The following is a 17,176-nucleotide window of genomic DNA, read 5'->3' as shown; positions in this document are numbered from 1 at the left end:
AAAACAGATGGTAATGAATCTAAAGGGAGTAAGAAAAACTACCGATGAGCACCTTCATTTGTAAGGTCTACGTGATTAATTGCAATTGTTACTGTTGATTTTAAAATTCAAGTCTGAAAACGTAAACAAATGCAGAACACGGGAACTGCTAATGTTTAAAAAACAAAAAAAATTAAAAAAACAAATGATTTCGCCCAGGATCGAACTGGGGACGTTCTGCGTGTTAAGCAGATGCCATAACCGACTAGACCACGAAACCACCTTATTGGAAACATGTCGAAATGAGTGTAGCCATATTTGTCTAGGGCTGAAATGCACTAGGCCAAGTTGTTCACCGGAGGAAAGATATTGCAAAGAGTAGTTATCTACGCATTGGTGCGTCTACAAGCCAATTGCTCAGTAGTCGTTTGAAAGTAAATAGCTTGACATGGCTCAGCTCCGAAATAAGCAGCTGAACTTGAACAGATTTTCTAGTGTTTGGAAGTCAGTTTTATTATATTTGTAATACTACGAAGCAGATACAAGAAATTCCAAAAAAAAAGAACAGCATATAAGACAAAGCATAAAATGCCACTTAATCGAAAAAAAAAGGTTAAACAAGAAGACTGGTACGTTCATTAAAACAATTTATGGTCCCACGGGTGATTGCGAAATGTTTCAAACGGTTTCGGTTTCAGAAATGATTTCAGCTGTTTCTGGAAATAGCACCGCATGCTGGTTATGCCGTGATGATGAGGGGTTCGGTCCTATATCGTACTTCGGAGACTTTACCATTTGCTTTATTGACGGTGTACTATTGAATTTTGCAGCGTTGTTCATGCTAATATTTGGTACCTATCAGTTAGTTAAATTGAGTAAAGCTGAGCATCCAGGGGTGAAATACAAACATGATTGGTTGTTGCTCTCAAGAATCGGGTTAGTTGGGTGTTTCTTGTTATTCACTTCAATGTCCGCTTACTATTCTAGCGAAAAACATGAAAGTGTAACACTAACTTCCCAATATACATTAACTCTCTTATCCATATTTGTAGCGTTAATGTTACATTGGGTGGAGTACCACAGATCAAGGATTTCTAACGGGGTAGTTCTCTTCTATTGGTTGTTCGAAAGTTTATTTCAAGGATCCAAATGGATTAACTTCAGTATCAGACATGCTTACGGTGATGAACATGAATTGCCCGTGTCATATTCCGTGTACATTTTAACTGTGTTCCAGACCATCTCTGCTGTGATGATTTTACTATTGGAATCATTATTCGAAAAGCCATTGCCTTCTTATCAGAGAGTCATAGAATCCTATTCTAAGCAAAAACGTAATCCAGTGGACTCAGCCCATATATTCCAAAGATTAAGTTTCAGTTGGATGACAGAATTGATGAAAACAGGTTACAAGAAATATTTGACTGAGAAGGATTTATACAAGTTGCCAAAAAGTTTCGGCTCAAAAGAAATCTCCGAGAAATTCGGCGAGCGCTGGCAGTATCAATTGAAACACAAGGCCAATCCATCTTTATCTTGGGCGATGTTAACTACGTTTGGTGGTAAATTACTCTTAGGTGGTACTTTCAAAGTTGCTTATGATATTTTACAATTCACCCAACCTCAATTGTTAAGAATTTTGATCAAGTTCGTTTCAGATTATACTTCCACACCTGAGCCAGAACTTCCTTTAGTCAAAGGTGTCATGTTATCTTTGGCTATGTTCTTTGTAAGTGTAGTTCAAACGTCCATTTTGCATCAATACTTCTTGAACGCTTTCGATACGGGGATGAATATCAAGAGTGGTTTGACATCTGTAATCTATCAAAAGGCCCTTGTTCTATCAAATGAAGCATCGGCTTCTTCATCTACCGGTGATATTGTTAATTTAATGAGTGTTGATGTTCAAAGATTACAGGATTTAACTCAATGGGGCCAAATTATTTGGTCCGGCCCATTCCAAATTGTGTTGTGTTTGGTTTCTCTATACAAGCTTTTAGGTCCATGCATGTGGGTTGGTGTTATCATTATGATTGTCATGATCCCTATAAATTCTGTTATTGTGAGGATACAAAAAAAATTGCAGAAAATTCAAATGAAGAACAAAGATGAAAGAACTAGAGTCACTTCCGAAATCTTGAACAATATTAAGTCCTTGAAAGTTTACGGGTGGGAAATCCCATACAAGGCCAAATTGGATCATGTCAGGAACGAGAAAGAATTGAAGAACTTGAAGAAAATGGGATGTACATTAGCATTGGCTAATTTCCAGTTCAATATCGTGCCTTTCCTTGTGTCATGTTCTACCTTTGCTGTTTTCGTATACACGGAGGAAAGACCATTATCCACTGATCTAGTCTTCCCTGCATTAACTCTTTTCAATTTATTGTCATTCCCTCTTGCTGTTGTTCCTAATGCAATCTCTTCATTTATTGAAGCATCTGTGTCCATAAATAGACTCTTTGCATTTTTGACTAACGAAGAGTTGCAAAATGATGCCGTTTTACGTGAACCAAAAGTAAAGAATATTGGTGACGAAGGTGTTAAAGTCAACGATGCAACTTTCTTATGGCAACGCAAACCTGAATATAAAGTTGCCTTGAAAAACATAAATTTTGTTGCCAAGAAAGGTGAACTAACATGTATCGTGGGGAAAGTGGGTAGTGGTAAGAGTGCACTTATTCAAAGTCTACTAGGAGATTTGATTAGAGTGAAGGGTTTCGCAACTGTTCACGGTGACGTCGCCAACGTTTCACAGGTTCCATGGATTATGAATGGTACTGTTAAAGATAATATCTTGTTTGGTCACAAGTATGATCCAGAATTTTACCAGCTGACTATAAAAGCGTGTGCTTTGAGTATTGATCTCTCTATGTTGCCAGATGGTGACCAGACTTTAGTTGGTGAAAAAGGTATTTCTTTATCTGGTGGCCAAAAAGCAAGACTATCGTTAGCCCGTGCCGTTTATTCTCGTGCTGATACTTACTTATTGGACGATCCTCTCGCTGCTGTAGATGAGCATGTCGCTAAACATTTGATTGAACACGTTTTGGGTCCACACGGTTTGTTGCATTCCAAAACAAAGGTGTTAGCAACAAATAAAATTACTGTTCTCTCCATTGCGGACTCCATTACTCTCATGGAAAACGGCGAAATCATTCAGCAGGGAAGTTATGATCAAGTTAATGAGTCAACAAACTCTCCACTATCGAAGCTTATTGCCGAGTTTGGGAAGAAGGGTAAACCAACTCCTTCCCAATCTACTACTTCCTTGGCAAAATTAGCGTCGGAAGGAATTGAATCTTATTCAGACTCAAAGATCTCTGAAATTACCGTAGATATAAATCAGTTGGACACCGAAAACTTATCTGAAGCTGAAGACCTAAAATCTCTAAGAAGAGCTTCTTTGGCAACCTTAGGCTCAATTGGTTTTGATGACAATGAAAATAGCGCCAGAAGAGAACACAGGGAACAAGGTAAAGTCAAATGGGATATTTATATGGAGTACGCCCGTGCGTGTAACCCCCGCAACGTGTGTGTGTTTTTGGGTTTCCTAATCCTCTCGATGCTGTTGGCCGTCATTGGTAATTTCTGGCTCAAACACTGGTCAGAAGTCAATACTGAGAAAGGCTATAACCCCCATGCCACAAGATATTTGATGATTTACTTAGCTTTAGGTGTTGGTTCCGCTCTGGCAACATTAATACAGACTATTGTTCTATGGGTATTCTGTACTATCCATGGCTCCAAGTATTTACATGATGCAATGGCTTCAAGTGTTTTAAAGGCACCTATGTCTTTCTTTGAAACAACTCCTATTGGAAGAATTCTAAACAGGTTTTCGAATGATATTTATAAGGTAGATGAAATTTTGGGTAGAACGTTTGCTCAATTCTTTGCAAATGTTGTTAAGGTCTCTTTCACCATCGTTGTTATTTGCATGGCAACTTGGCAATTTATCTTTATTGTGTTACCATTGAGTGTATTGTACATCTATTATCAACAGTACTACTTGAGAACCTCAAGAGAATTGCGTCGGTTGGATTCTGTTACTAGGTCACCCATTTATGCGCACTTCCAAGAGACCTTAGGGGGGTTGACTACCATCCGTGGGTATTCTCAACAGAACCGCTTTGTACATATCAACCAAACCAGAGTTGACAATAATATGAGCGCATTCTATCCTAGTGTCAATGCTAACCGTTGGTTGGCATTTAGACTTGAATTTATCGGATCCGTGATCATATTGGCTGCATCTATGTTGGCTGTTATTAGACTTGGTAATGGAACTCTAACTGCTGGTATGATTGGTCTATCATTGAGTTTTGCTTTGCAAATCACTCAATCGTTGAATTGGATTGTCAGAATGACTGTGGAAGTAGAAACTAATATTGTTAGTGTTGAAAGAATCAAAGAGTATGCAGAATTGAAGAGCGAAGCACCATATATTATTAAAGACCATAGGCCACCAGCATCATGGCCAGAATCAGGTGAAATAAAGTTTGTGAACTACAGTACCCGTTACAGACCAGAACTAGAATTGATTTTGAAGGACATTGATTTACATATTCACCCAAAGGAGAAAATTGGTATTGTTGGTAGAACAGGTGCTGGAAAGTCATCTTTGACACTTGCCCTTTTCAGAATTATCGAGGCAGCTTCTGGTCATATTGTGATCGATGGTATCCCAATTGATTCTATAGGTTTGGCTGATTTGAGACATGGATTGTCGATTATCCCGCAGGATTCTCAAATCTTTGAAGGCACAGTGAGAGAAAACATCGATCCTACTAATCGGTATACCGATGAAGAAATTTGGAATGCATTGGCTTTATCACACTTGAAGGATCACATACTGGGTATGGGATCTAATGGTTTGGAGACCATGCTTACTGAAGGTGGTAGTAATTTAAGTGTAGGCCAAAGGCAATTGATGTGCTTGGCTCGTGCCTTGTTGATTTCAAGTAATATCTTGATTTTGGATGAAGCAACTGCAGCTGTTGATGTTGAAACGGATCAATTGATCCAAAAGACGATTAGAAACGCATTTAAGGAAAGAACAATCTTAACAATTGCTCACAGGATTAACACAATTATGGACAGTGATAGAATTATAGTGTTGGATAAAGGTAGAGTAACAGAGTTCGACACTCCTCAGAATTTGTTACAGAAGAAGGATTCTATTTTCTATTCGTTATGTCTTGAAGCCGGCTTAACGGAGTGAAACCCCCTCAAGTTGTATTATCATAACAGAGATTTTGTTTATTTAAGTACTTTTGTAATAATTTTGTTAAGCAATTGTTTCCTAGTTGAGATGCCCTATCAGAATTATAAATAATATTCGGTTTATCGTAAGAAACGTGTAAATAGTTACATTTCTGCTGTGATTAAAAGATGCTTTATATAATACGAAATAAAAACAAAAAAAGAATATACTTCTGTCAAGCAGATTTCATTACATTGAACTTATTTGAATTTGGAGACGTATTGGTCTGCTTGATTAGCAAAATTCGTCAATGTTTCGTTTGCTGGATCAGGGCCAATAGAGAAAGAAGGGTTAGAATTGGAATTAGAGTTAGCGCCACTTTCAAGTTGTTGTGGGGTCACTTGAGCCTGGGGAGGAGTAGAGGCGATTGTCTGTTGAGTTTGCTCTTCAGTTTGGTGTTGTTGCTGCTGCTGTTGCTTAGAGGCAGCCTCCGCGGCGGCGACAGTGGCAGCGGCTACTTGGTCGTCGAAAGTAGCATTTGTATTGATTTGTGGGTCACCGATTTGATGGAAATCCAAGATCTCGGAATACATCATTACACGCCAGGTGTCAACAGGTAAGTCAGCATCGTTGAAATTCCAATCAAACTTAGCTTCTGCGATAGGTTCGTCGGTTGGGTCATGATATGGGGAAAGGTAAGGATGGGCCAAGGCATCAGCTGCTGTAATTCTCTTCTTTGGATCGAACACAAGCATTTTTTCTAGAAGATCTATAGCATCTGGTTCCAAGTTCTGGAACCTCGAACTGAATGGTACAGGATCTCTATGAGGTAATGAAGTAACAAATTTGAGAGTGTTCTCTGAGCAAATAGTGTCTATGACATCTTTTGGAGGCGATCCTAATAGATCAGTGATGATAGAAAATTGATGCACGTGATCTTTACCTGGGAACAAAGGCTTACCCTCGATCATTTCGGCAAAGATACAACCAGCAGACCAGATGTCTACTTCAACATTATATTTTTGCCAGGTCAACATGATTTCTGGGGCTCTATAGTAACGGGTTGACACGTAACCAGTCATTTGAGGATCTTGAATCCTAGCAAGTCCGAAATCGCAGATCTTTAAATCACAGTTCTCATTGATCAAGATATTGGAAGGTTTCAAATCTCTATGGATCACACCTGCGGAATGAACGTATTTAAGCCCCCTCAAGATCTGGTATAAGAAATATTGAACGAATTGTTTTTCCAAAGGCCTTGTCTGCAACAATCTATGTAGATCCGTCCCTTGCAATTCAGTGACGAAATAAATATCTTCTAATGGTGACAAGAAGATATCTTCGAGACAAATCAAATTCTCATGCCTTAGATGCTTTAACAATTTGAGTTCCCTATACGTTCTTTTTGCCAGTACGGAAGTAGAAAACGGTTTCATAATCTTCTTAATCGCTACAGGCTGGCTTGTTAGCGTATCTGTAGCAGAACAAACCAACCCGAAGGCACCCATACCAACCGGGTTCAAATTAGTATACCGATTGGTAATTTCGAAAACTGTACCAAAAATTTGAGTCCTAATAAATTCCTCATTCGACATTTTATTTCAATTGGAAAAACGTGTCCAGCTTCGATATCCTCGAGTTTTTGGTTCAACGAAGGATACGTATATGAATCTAATTCTTTGGGAGATCGCTCGAACTGGCAGATAACTTAAGCAACGTTATAGCAATTGTTGTCGAAGGGTCTCCTAGTTTTGTTTCTATCAAGTTTTCTTTAATTTTCAATTTTTTAAATTTAACGACTTGAATATGAAATTCAACGGTTCTAATTCACTAAAAAAAAAAGGAAGGGCCTGGCAAAAAACGATGTCCATTCACCGATAATGGAGGGGAAAGTGTCACAGTGGGAATTATATAAAACACTGTTTCGAAGATTTTATCACCGTTTGGTTCTGTGATTAACCCTGAAATACTGCCTGTGTACTTGTTTCCTATTTAAGACGTAACAACAGCTCTGACAGATAGGATCGACGTCGGCTTGATAGATTGGGTTATTATATGTGTATGCATGTATGTATGTAGAGTAAGATTTGCGAACAGGAGGGGCAGTGGCGGATTATGATACATGACATCCGGGTAATACTTCTACTGATATCACGTGATAAACCAAGTAAGAAACCCTTGAGAAGACCACCCAATTATTGCACACCTGTGAATACCGTGACGTTACATATTAATACTGGTGACCATAAACGTTAAAGGTACTTCTTGATCAATAATTATACATTTCCTCATTTAAAGTTTCTTTGTAAGTCGAAATGACAGTTTTTGGACAGACATCAATTTGAATAAAGTATGGTTTGAAACCGCCTACTTACATACAACGTGATCTGATAAGAAAACTTACGAGACAGGGTAATAGATGCATAGAAACGGATTAGTAACTTGATGTTACCCGGGAAATCACACCTCTTGGTTTTCTAGGCATGGAATAGAAAAAATGGACGAACCGTGAGATGATTTGCAGTAGGTAAAACCCACCGGCCGCGCCCTTGACGCTCTGTCGTAGTTTGTAACCTACTATCGGCGTTTCCAGGGTCTATTTACAAATCAAGCCATGACATCCTTCTCTACTGGTGACTGATCTGACTTACACTCAACATGAGTCGAACCCGCGACTCTGGAATACGACGATATACTTGAGATTTGTGATTAGCGCCTTTAAAGCCCTATCATGGAACCCTTGAAACGCGATCGCACAGGGTAAACAAAGCACACCATCTTGCAGAAGCAAGCAGACAAAGGGGAACGAATCTGATTAAAGAGTGAAATGCCCAAAGTCTAGAACCTTTTTACAGGGTACCAAATATAGAAGATTACGCAAAACTATAAAACCAAAACAACGGAAATCAAAACAAAAAGAGTCCGCAGCAACTACGTAATTTTTTCGTGGATTCTATTGCCTTGTAGTATTGCGTAGAAAATTGCTCGTAGAAAATAATCTCCCCCTCAGTTCTACCTGAAAAATTTCGAGTTCATATCGCTCGCTATCTGATATCTTGAATGAGACCATCTTTTATTTTTTCTCATCTGGAGTGGGATTTTTTTAATATCTTGCCTATGTTACTATAGATATGCGTTGCTAGCTATCTTCGATGCGGGCGTGCGTTATTTGCCTATTACTGAACTTTGAGCACTATAAGGGTTATTACGGGCGATCTTGGCCATCCCAAGCTATCCCTTCGAAAGGCCAACTTCTTGGTATATTCTTAAACCAACCAAACCGAGAGTAAAATATTGCCTCCAGCCGACGCCAAATATGGCAAAAATACCAAGCAATAATTGGTGAGTAAGCTGGTATATACTAGAATAGGAAACTGGAAACATAGTCGAGAAAGAGTGTGAAATAAAATTCTCGTTGCTTTGTAAAACGGGAACATAAATTTGCCAAGATTTATTTCCGCTACGTAGAAAACACCGCAATACGGGCATAAGCACACATTCGTGAACCTGAGATTTTCGTAACTGCGGTGTTTCTTGCATTGTCTTTTTCTTTTTTTGCGGTCACCCCCATGTGGCGGGGAGGCAGAGGAGTAGGTAGAGCAACGAATCCTACTATTTATCCAAATTAGTCTAGGAACTCTTTTTCTAGATTTTTTAGATTTGAGGGCAAGCGCTGTTAACGACTCAGAAATGTAAGCACTACGGAGTAGAACGAGAAATCCGCCATAGGTGGAAATCCTAGCAAAATCTTGCTTACCCTAGCTAGCCTCAGGTAAGCTAGCCTTAGCCTGTCAAATTTTTTTCAAAATTTGGTAAGTTTCTACTAGCAAAGCAAACACGGTTCAACAAACCGAAAACTCCACTCATTATACGTGGAAACCGAAACAAAAAAACAAAAACCAAAATACTCGCCAATGAGAAAGTTGCTGCGTTTCTACTTTCGAGGAAGAGGAACTGAGAGGATTGACTACGAAAGGGGCAAAAACGAGTCGTATTCTCCCATTATTGTCTGCTACCACGCGGTCTAGTAGAATAAGCAACCAGTCAACGCTAAGACAGGTAATCAAAATACCAGTCTGCTGGCTACGGGCTAGTTTTTACCTCTTTTAGAACCCACTGTAAAAGTCCGTTGTAAAGCCCGTTCTCACTGTTGGCGTTTTTTTTTTTTTGGTTTAGTTTCTTATTTTTCATTTTTTTCTTTCATGACCAAAAACAAACAAATCTCGCGATTTGTACTGCGGCCACTGGGGCGTGGCCAAAAAAATGACAAATTTAGAAACCTTAGTTTCTGATTTTTCCTGTTATGAGGAGATATGATAAAAAATATTACTGCTTTATTGTTTTTTTTTTATCTACTGAAATAGAGAAACTTACCCAAGGAGGAGGCAAAAAAAAGAGTATATATACAGCAGGTACCATTCAGATTTTAATATATTCTTTTCTCTTCTTCTACACTATTATTATAATAATTTTACTATATTCATTTTTAGCTTAAAACCTCATAGAATATTATTCTTCAGTCACTCGCTTAAATACTTATCAAAAATGCAATTCTCTACTGTCGCCGCTTTCGCCGCCGTTGCCGCCGTTGCCTCCGCTCAAAACATCACCACTGAAACCGCTACCGAATCCCAAACTACTTTGGTTACCATCACTTCTTGTGAAGAAAACAAATGTAGCGAATCCGTTTCTGAAGCTTTGGTCTCTACTGCTACCGTCACCGTCAACGACGTCATCACCGAATACACCACCTGGTGTCCACTACCAACCACTGAAGCTCCAGTTGAAAAGAACACCACTTCTACTGCTGCTCCAGCTCCATCCACTTCTCACACTCAACCAGATTACACTGGTGCAGCTGCTAAGGCTTTGCCAGCTGCTGGTGCTTTGGTCGCCGGTGCTGCCGCTTTGTTGTTGTAAGTTAACTTATTAATGATATCAAATCTATAAAACAAAAAATTCAGGAATAAAATCTTAGGAAAACATCTTTTCTGAGTTCTTCTTTTGTTCAAATGCTTTTACAATAGGTTTTCTTTCATTACATGAGTGATGCAAATGCAAAGACCATATTAGTTTTTAGTTGATTCAAAGGAAAAACACGGAAAGTGCACCTTTGATTTTTTTACCTTTAGTTTTTATTTTTTTTCTCATCTTTAATAATACTTATTCTAATTTACATTTAAACAACAAGCACATATCTACAATGCTAAATGCTAACTCGGTTAAATTATCCCCCTTTTTCCTTCAAATCAATTTTACAATCGGAATATCAGAAAATAATTTGTTTTTGTTTTATTCTTTTTGCCCTAATAATTTTTTAAGGTAAACAATTGAAACGAAAATGAAATAGTTGAAAAATTAGGGCAATTTTAAGCCGATTCAGTTTTCGCATTGTTTTCTATTGGGTTTTGGAAATACAACCTTTTGGTAAGTTTTTTTTTTTGAGTTTCCAAACCACACGTGTAAACATGTTTTTTGTTGGTGGGCTAACACACGAGAGAGATTGAATTCCTTCGATCGTCACGTTACCATTACAACTTTCAACTACAGACTCGAGGGTTTTCCCAACGAAACTCGTTATTTTTTTTTCCTTTTCCTTTTTATTTTTATTTCTACTTTTTCCGTTTTTGAATGGATCTAGTTTCACGATCAGGAGGGATTAAAGAGATATTATAAACTGTTGAGACTTTGAATGATTTCTATTTCAACAAAGCGTTTTGCTTTCTATGCTACAGATTAGACAATTGGTTTTGTTGAAATTTCTGTTGTTCAAATGTATTTCTCATCATTGCACATTTATGTTTCCATATGTATGTACATTTATATATTGATCTATCCTTCTAAATTGTTGACTGAAATAAAAAAATGCCGTTTCCGTTTTGAACCTCCCTACTCAAAGTGAAGCTAAGGGTTAAAGGTAGAAGGAAGTAATGTACGTTAATATTGACTACTTAATAGTATTATAGTTATTTTTCTCTCTATTTAATCTTGTTCAATTGTTCCAAGGCATTATCAACGGAAGAAACTGTAACATCAGTAGCTGGGTTTTCTTCAACGGCTTGGTAAACAATCTTCCCATCCTTGGCAATTACCAAGTATCTGCTGGCCCAGAAAACGCCGGACTCAATTGGCAAGGCAAAGCCCAAAGATTGGGAAAACTTGGCACCGGCATCAGTGATGAACTTGATCTTGTCGGTATCCTTGACACCTAGAGTCTTGGCCCATTGTTGGTTAGCAAATGGATTGTCAGCAGTAACAACGAAGACTTGAGATGCACCGGCATCGACCAATTGGTTCAACTTTTGAACGTAACCTGGAATGTGAGAAACAGAACAGGTTGGAGAAAAGGCTGCTGGAGCACCAGTAATCACAACAGTACCCTTATATTCAGTGAATGAGGTCTCAACTGGAGCAGAGCATGCTTCAGTACCTTCCTGAGATGGAATAATTCTGATGTATTGGAATCTTGTGTTTGGTAGAGTATCAGAGGACATATTTGCTGTATTTTCTTAGGTATTCCCAATCCTACGTATAAACACTAACACCGGCAGAAGATATTTCAGAGGATTTCACAAGACAAGATGTGCAATTGAAAGCTGTTCTTTATATATGATTCTTATAAACTCCCACACCCCTACTATGGCTTGGCCTGTACCCTTTTTTTCATCCCATAACAAGGTGCGAGCTCAAAGTAGATACATATATTACGTAGCACCTCTAGGAACCAAACTGACTTGCCTTGGCCATAGCAATGTTACGCTTCCTGTTTTTTTATTTTGTTCTTTTTTTCCATCACCGTCTTTGCTAAAGCATATGGGCCATGACAACAGAGCCTGATTATTTAATGAGATATACTTGGTGCAGAAAGAGGCAGAATACGGCGAAATTCACTCAGCATCTTCTTTTTTTTTTGCTTCAAGTAGATGCTGACACATGGAAATGAAGAAGAGGCGAGAACGACGTATAAGCGGATTCTGTTTCGTTCCTCGAACTCATGAAAAATAAAATATTTTTAATGTTTTCGTCGTATTTCTCATAGATATCATTGGCTGATTCTAACTAGGTCATGCCATCAACTGCAAAGCTCCTAGGATGAGCCTCCTGCTGTTAAGTTTATCCGAATACCGGGATAGATGCGGTAGTGAGCCTCAGCGAGCCTCAGCGAGCTATAGAATATGAATATGCAATAGTGTTCTTTCCGTTACCCGATGAGTAGTTAACGGAAGGGAAAAAAAGAAACATCTGATCCGAAATTTACGGCTATTACAGACGGATGGACCCTTTATTTTAAAAACCGTTCTCTTCTTCAAATGATAGAAGCAAATACAGTAATACTTCAATGCTTGCTCTATTGCTGCGATTGTTAACATTCTTTGAGGACAACTCGAAATCCGTGGTAATACGTCTGGAGTGTAATTCAAACTTAGATATCTTTTCATGTTACTATTGGTTGTGTGTGACGGAGATATTCGTAGATCTGACAAATGTCAAATTTATAGCATAAACTTGGGAATTAACGAGAGTAGTAGAAACTAAGGATACAACATAGTATCAATTCTAGTGAATCCCAGATAACTATCCGTTCATGACGGCGATTACAAGATATTAACACCAAGAGGCTCATGGCAACATATAGATGCGTATATATCACATTATTATTCAGATTTTCCGTTTGTCATATAGAAAAAAAAATGTATGCATGAAATTTTGGGATTTGAAATTTAAACTTGTATTACAAATGGAAACACATTTTGAGTATTTCAAAGACAGAAGGGTTTTAGATATATACGGTACTTGTAGGTTTTATAGTTTGATTCTTCGTGTGTTCTGTTTTTTTTTCAGATGTCTACTGTATTTAATATTTTGGGATGCTTGTAGAACTCTAAGTCTACTAAGTTTACGGTTCAACTTGTATTTTGTTGATTCTTTATTGAAACTGTGCATTTCATACAGTTGCTTTGGTGGCAGTGAAAAAATTAAATTTGGATCAAGATTACTAGATTCCAGAGCCTGAGTGTTAGATATTAAAGACTCGAATTACTTTGTAGAAGATGGATATTGTCGATACTAGTGAAGCTTTGATCAATATACCAGAACTTTTGGCCCATGAAAATATTTATCAGATCCAGGTGGGATCGAAATTGTTTAAAGTTAGTGGTGCATCGCTAAGCAGCGATGGTCCCTCTTTTTTCACTGACTATTTCAATTCTCAAGAGAATGCAGATGCATCTCACGTTTTGACCATCGATAGATCGGATGTTGTTTTCGAGACTATTATGGCCCATTTACAAGGATATCCTCTATCAATATTGGATGAGAAAGAATTCATTACCTTATTTTTGGATTCGTTGTACTATAGATTACCTAGGTTAAAGAGAATGTTGCAAAAATACGACTATTATTTCATTAACATCGGCGGTAAGCATTTCAAATTCTCAAAAAGTGTCTTCGATAGACCCGGAGACTCCCCTAATTATTTTAATCTTTTGATCGACTCGATGTTGGTCGATGTGGAGAACTTGTTCCACGATAAAAAAATGATCAGACCCCCATCTCATTTCATCCCATTCGTTACTAGATCCAGTGAATTGTTTCAAGAAATCCTAAATCTCTTAACGGATGACGACTACGTTGTACCTGGTCATATCTCTATCAATAATCTTTTAAGAGAGTGTAAGTTTTACTGCTTGCTTAATTTACAACAGAGACTCCTTCCTCATAAGATCACTAGTAATCCATTTTGCAAAAGAGAGGAGATCACTATGAAATTACAGCATCTCAGAAGAACGGGGATGAAACTATTGATGCAAAGTGAAGACATAAATGAATGTATCATTCGCAGTGATTCCGAATCTGAGGAATCCGCTTTTTGTCCCAAAAAAAAAAGAAAAATGGAATCTCCGGCAGAATGGGATATGATCTCTTACCAACGCCCTTATGTGGATAAAAATCCGAGGGATTTGGTGGTACAAATCGATTCCGGTGACTTGACTCTTTATTTCAATAAGAGAATGAAAACTATTCACGTCAATGTTGCTAACCCATTGGACTGCCGTATTTTGAAGAGTTTGTTCACAGACATCAGGAAACAACGCAATATCAATGAATCTCAATTCGAATATCCTAATTTCAAGGGATACGTTTTCCTCACTTGCACGATAATAGCTGATTTGACTATCAATGGATTGCCATGTAAAAACGTCTGCTCGAAAATCGATGAGATCAAAACCAATGAACAAATCTACGATTTCAGTAACGGCGATGGCATGATGCCAGGTTTATCCTTATACGTTGTAGGGCCCTCACTTTGGCGCTTGGGGGTAAAGAATGAGCATATCATCTTCCTTCCACTAAAATTGAATTGTATCTCAAATTTAAGACAGTTCAATAAGAATTTGCAATTTGTCTGAAAGAAAGTCTTTTTGCGCAGAGTCAGACGTTTTTAATTTTTGACCTATTTCCACTGAATTTTTTTACTGCTTTCCTGAACTGTTACTTATGTAACATCTTCTCACCGTCTCCCATCATTTGCATATTTCATCTCTCATTATCCTCTTAACCTCTTCCTCTTTGTCAGCTCATCTTAGCCAAATTTTTTCAGTGCATCATTCTATTATCTAAAGTTTCATTCTTCAAGCTTTTCGATGTAGGAGTCGCATATTTTCTTTACGGAGTTTGACACATTGGCCAGCTAGTACCAGTCGAATCTGCTCATCTTCTCGTTCACTGCTGTCACAAATCTCATTTTAAAAACGTTTACTTTTTAAGTTGTATTATTTTTGCTTTTACGCGACTCTCGTGATTCGAACGGAGGAGGTTTTTTATTATAGACATTGTTTTTTTTTTTTTAGTATATATGTATTATTGTTCACAGGCTTTTTTTGTGTACTTGTCGCAGCTGGCGACACATATTCGTTAACCAATCATTCAATTATCGAAAAGCTTGGTACTCCATTTTGAATTTGGCTCATTTCAAGTTGTAAAAAAAAATCTTAAATCTCTTTGTAAAACGGTTCATCCTTATGCAGGGGAACTGCTGATCATCTCTGTATTGTTTCAAATTGACCAAATGTCCATAAAACCACGGAGGGTAATATGGACTAGATATTTATTCTTGTGAAATTCGTACTAACCATATCATTCGCTCACGTGACATTCTTATACATTGCCAATCATTTGTAAGCTACTGATGAATTAATACAAATGCTACCTTAGCCTCAGGAAACGCTTGTTAACTTTTGCACACGGAATGCAACAACGCACTCAATTGATGAAAACAGCACTAATATAACAGCACAAATGCTCGAACAGCTTCCGAACGAAATATGGCTTGAGATACTGGGATATTTATCTCAAATCGAAAAATCATCCTTGATGATGGTATCTCACCAACTTTACGATAAAACAGTGGCGTCACTCTACCAAAACCTATATTTGAACGAAAGACCAATTATACACATCCCAGAATATCCTTATTTTGGCAACAACTGGTCTACGCTTGTGTTTTCTGAAGCAGGGCGATCATCAGTTAAGTTTCAAGCGCTATTCAATACTCTAAGCAAGAACGTTGAACTTTGCAAGCTAATAAATAAGATACACTGTACTTGGCATTTAAATCGGAATTTATTGACAAGGTTTACCGGGCTCATATGTGAACATGCGACAAATATTACTTATTTTGAGAACTTTCTATATATCGAAACATTCGAAACGATCTCCAAGTCTCAGCTTGCATCGCAGTTAAAATCCTTAGACATAGTCCCGCATGCAAAACTTCCGGGGCCTGCATATGCTTCGTACTTGACTAGCATAACATCTATGGCAAACAAATTTAATTGGGCCAATATCAAGAGCCTTACAATATACTTTGATGCACTCATGTGGTTCCCAAACTTTGTCCCACTATCGGAAAAGTTACAGTTAACTGAACTATGTTTAAATCTTCGAAATGATTCTTTTCCAGGATTCGAGAGTGCACCAAGAACATCAAAATTTAGTGATTTATTTGATGTGAATACTTTGGAAAAGCTTTCCATTTTGTCGTGGTACGAGACGGAAACGTTGGATGTATACGAAGAGTATGGTTTGTTCGATCTTTCTAACTTTAAAAACCTCAAAGAGATTTCGTTGTTGTCTATATTTTACAACGAAAACTTCCTATTATCCTTGTTTTCTAACCTCACTAGATTGGAACAACTGAAGTTAGACTTTATGTTTGATCACGTCTTATCTAAAGACATCCTTACCATTTTATCTGGCATCAAGACGTTGAAATACATAGATTGTAAATTTGACGACTTGGATGAACCTATTCTTGACGTAATTGAACTAGACGACTTTGCAATATTTGAACTCAATCAAATGTGCCTATGCGATAGTTGCAAGCATGTTTACAGTGACATTATTCTCAAAAAATATTTCCCTACCAAACAGGCTTTCATGATTCAAAACTCGAGTGATATTCATTCTAAACATTTCATCAACCATATCTTTAAACTCTACCCAATAATCCCTTATTTCCATTTACTAACAACGTCCCCCTGCATTGCATACAGATCAAAGTCAATTGAAGAACTCGCTAAGAAGAGTAACGAGCTTCTAAATGACCTGTTTTACGAATATGAATCTGACACTACTGATACTAAAATAACTCCGGAAGATATCGTTTCTTTGTATCATTGTATATGTCATTCAATGAGGAGAACTTTCGACTTCTTTCTAAAACTCTTCCCCAGGTTACATATACTGGTTATCAACGATATGCCAACTATCGTTGATGAACAGGATGAACAAAAATTTACGAAGCCAATATTTTATTCATCTGGTTACGAAAGTAATCAAGTATACCAAGTCATTAACGATGAAACACTATTTGATTAAAGAAAGAGATGATAAACTCAACATAGCACATGACACATAGACTCCAATTTCGTACAAACTGTACAAACCATAAACTTTTATACTCTTGCGGTATAAAGCATCTGACTATTA

General features: G+C 37.7%; 6 protein-coding genes and 2 non-coding genes across 8 annotated transcripts; 4 read left to right on the top strand and 4 right to left on the bottom strand.

The window, feature by feature from the left end:
• Positions 1 to 185: 185 nt before the first annotated feature.
• KLLA0_F20097r lies at positions 186 to 259 on the bottom strand. The gene has a single exon. It is a non-coding gene; the product is annotated as a tRNA-Val (tRNA).
• A 393-nt stretch (positions 260 to 652) lies between these two features.
• Positions 653 to 5,203, top strand: YCF1 (ATP-binding cassette glutathione S-conjugate transporter YCF1; the record flags this gene model as incomplete). Its single annotated transcript, XM_455982.1, has 1 exon — positions 653 to 5,203. One exon carries the CDS (start codon positions 653 to 655, stop codon positions 5,201 to 5,203), a length of 4,551 nt encoding a protein of 1,516 aa, XP_455982.1.
• Positions 5,204 to 5,445: 242 nt separating this feature from the next.
• HOG1 (mitogen-activated protein kinase HOG1) lies at positions 5,446 to 6,780 on the bottom strand (the record flags this gene model as incomplete). Its single annotated transcript, XM_455981.1, has 1 exon — positions 5,446 to 6,780. One exon carries the CDS (start codon positions 6,778 to 6,780, stop codon positions 5,446 to 5,448), a length of 1,335 nt encoding a protein of 444 aa, XP_455981.1.
• Positions 6,781 to 9,730: 2,950 nt separating this feature from the next.
• Positions 9,731 to 10,105, top strand: CCW12 (Ccw12p; the record flags this gene model as incomplete). Its single annotated transcript, XM_455980.1, has 1 exon — positions 9,731 to 10,105. One exon carries the CDS (start codon positions 9,731 to 9,733, stop codon positions 10,103 to 10,105), a length of 375 nt encoding a protein of 124 aa, XP_455980.1.
• Positions 10,106 to 11,163: 1,058 nt separating this feature from the next.
• Positions 11,164 to 11,679, bottom strand: AHP1 (thioredoxin peroxidase AHP1; the record flags this gene model as incomplete). Its single annotated transcript, XM_455979.1, has 1 exon — positions 11,164 to 11,679. One exon carries the CDS (start codon positions 11,677 to 11,679, stop codon positions 11,164 to 11,166), a length of 516 nt encoding a protein of 171 aa, XP_455979.1.
• A 1,557-nt stretch (positions 11,680 to 13,236) lies between these two features.
• Positions 13,237 to 14,595, top strand: KLLA0_F19965g (uncharacterized protein; the record flags this gene model as incomplete). Its single annotated transcript, XM_455977.1, has 1 exon — positions 13,237 to 14,595. The coding sequence occupies one exon, from the start codon at positions 13,237 to 13,239 to the stop codon at positions 14,593 to 14,595; it is 1,359 nt and encodes a 452-aa protein (XP_455977.1).
• Positions 14,596 to 15,171: 576 nt separating this feature from the next.
• On the bottom strand, positions 15,172 to 15,273 carry SNR6. The gene has a single exon (XR_002633614.1). It is a non-coding gene; the product is annotated as a U6 RNA (small nuclear RNA).
• Positions 15,274 to 15,484: 211 nt separating this feature from the next.
• On the top strand, positions 15,485 to 17,065 carry KLLA0_F19943g (uncharacterized protein; the record flags this gene model as incomplete). The annotated part of the gene is made up of 1 exon (XM_455976.1): positions 15,485 to 17,065. One exon carries the CDS (start codon positions 15,485 to 15,487, stop codon positions 17,063 to 17,065), a length of 1,581 nt encoding a protein of 526 aa, XP_455976.1.
• Between the last annotated feature and the right edge of the window lie 111 nt (positions 17,066 to 17,176).

This window comes from Kluyveromyces lactis (assembly GCF_000002515.2).
Source record: "Kluyveromyces lactis strain NRRL Y-1140 chromosome F complete sequence".
NCBI classification, from domain to species: domain Eukaryota; kingdom Fungi; phylum Ascomycota; class Saccharomycetes; order Saccharomycetales; family Saccharomycetaceae; genus Kluyveromyces; species Kluyveromyces lactis.
Note: the sequence above shows the minus strand (reverse complement) of the source record. Positions and strands in the feature narration are given on the sequence as shown.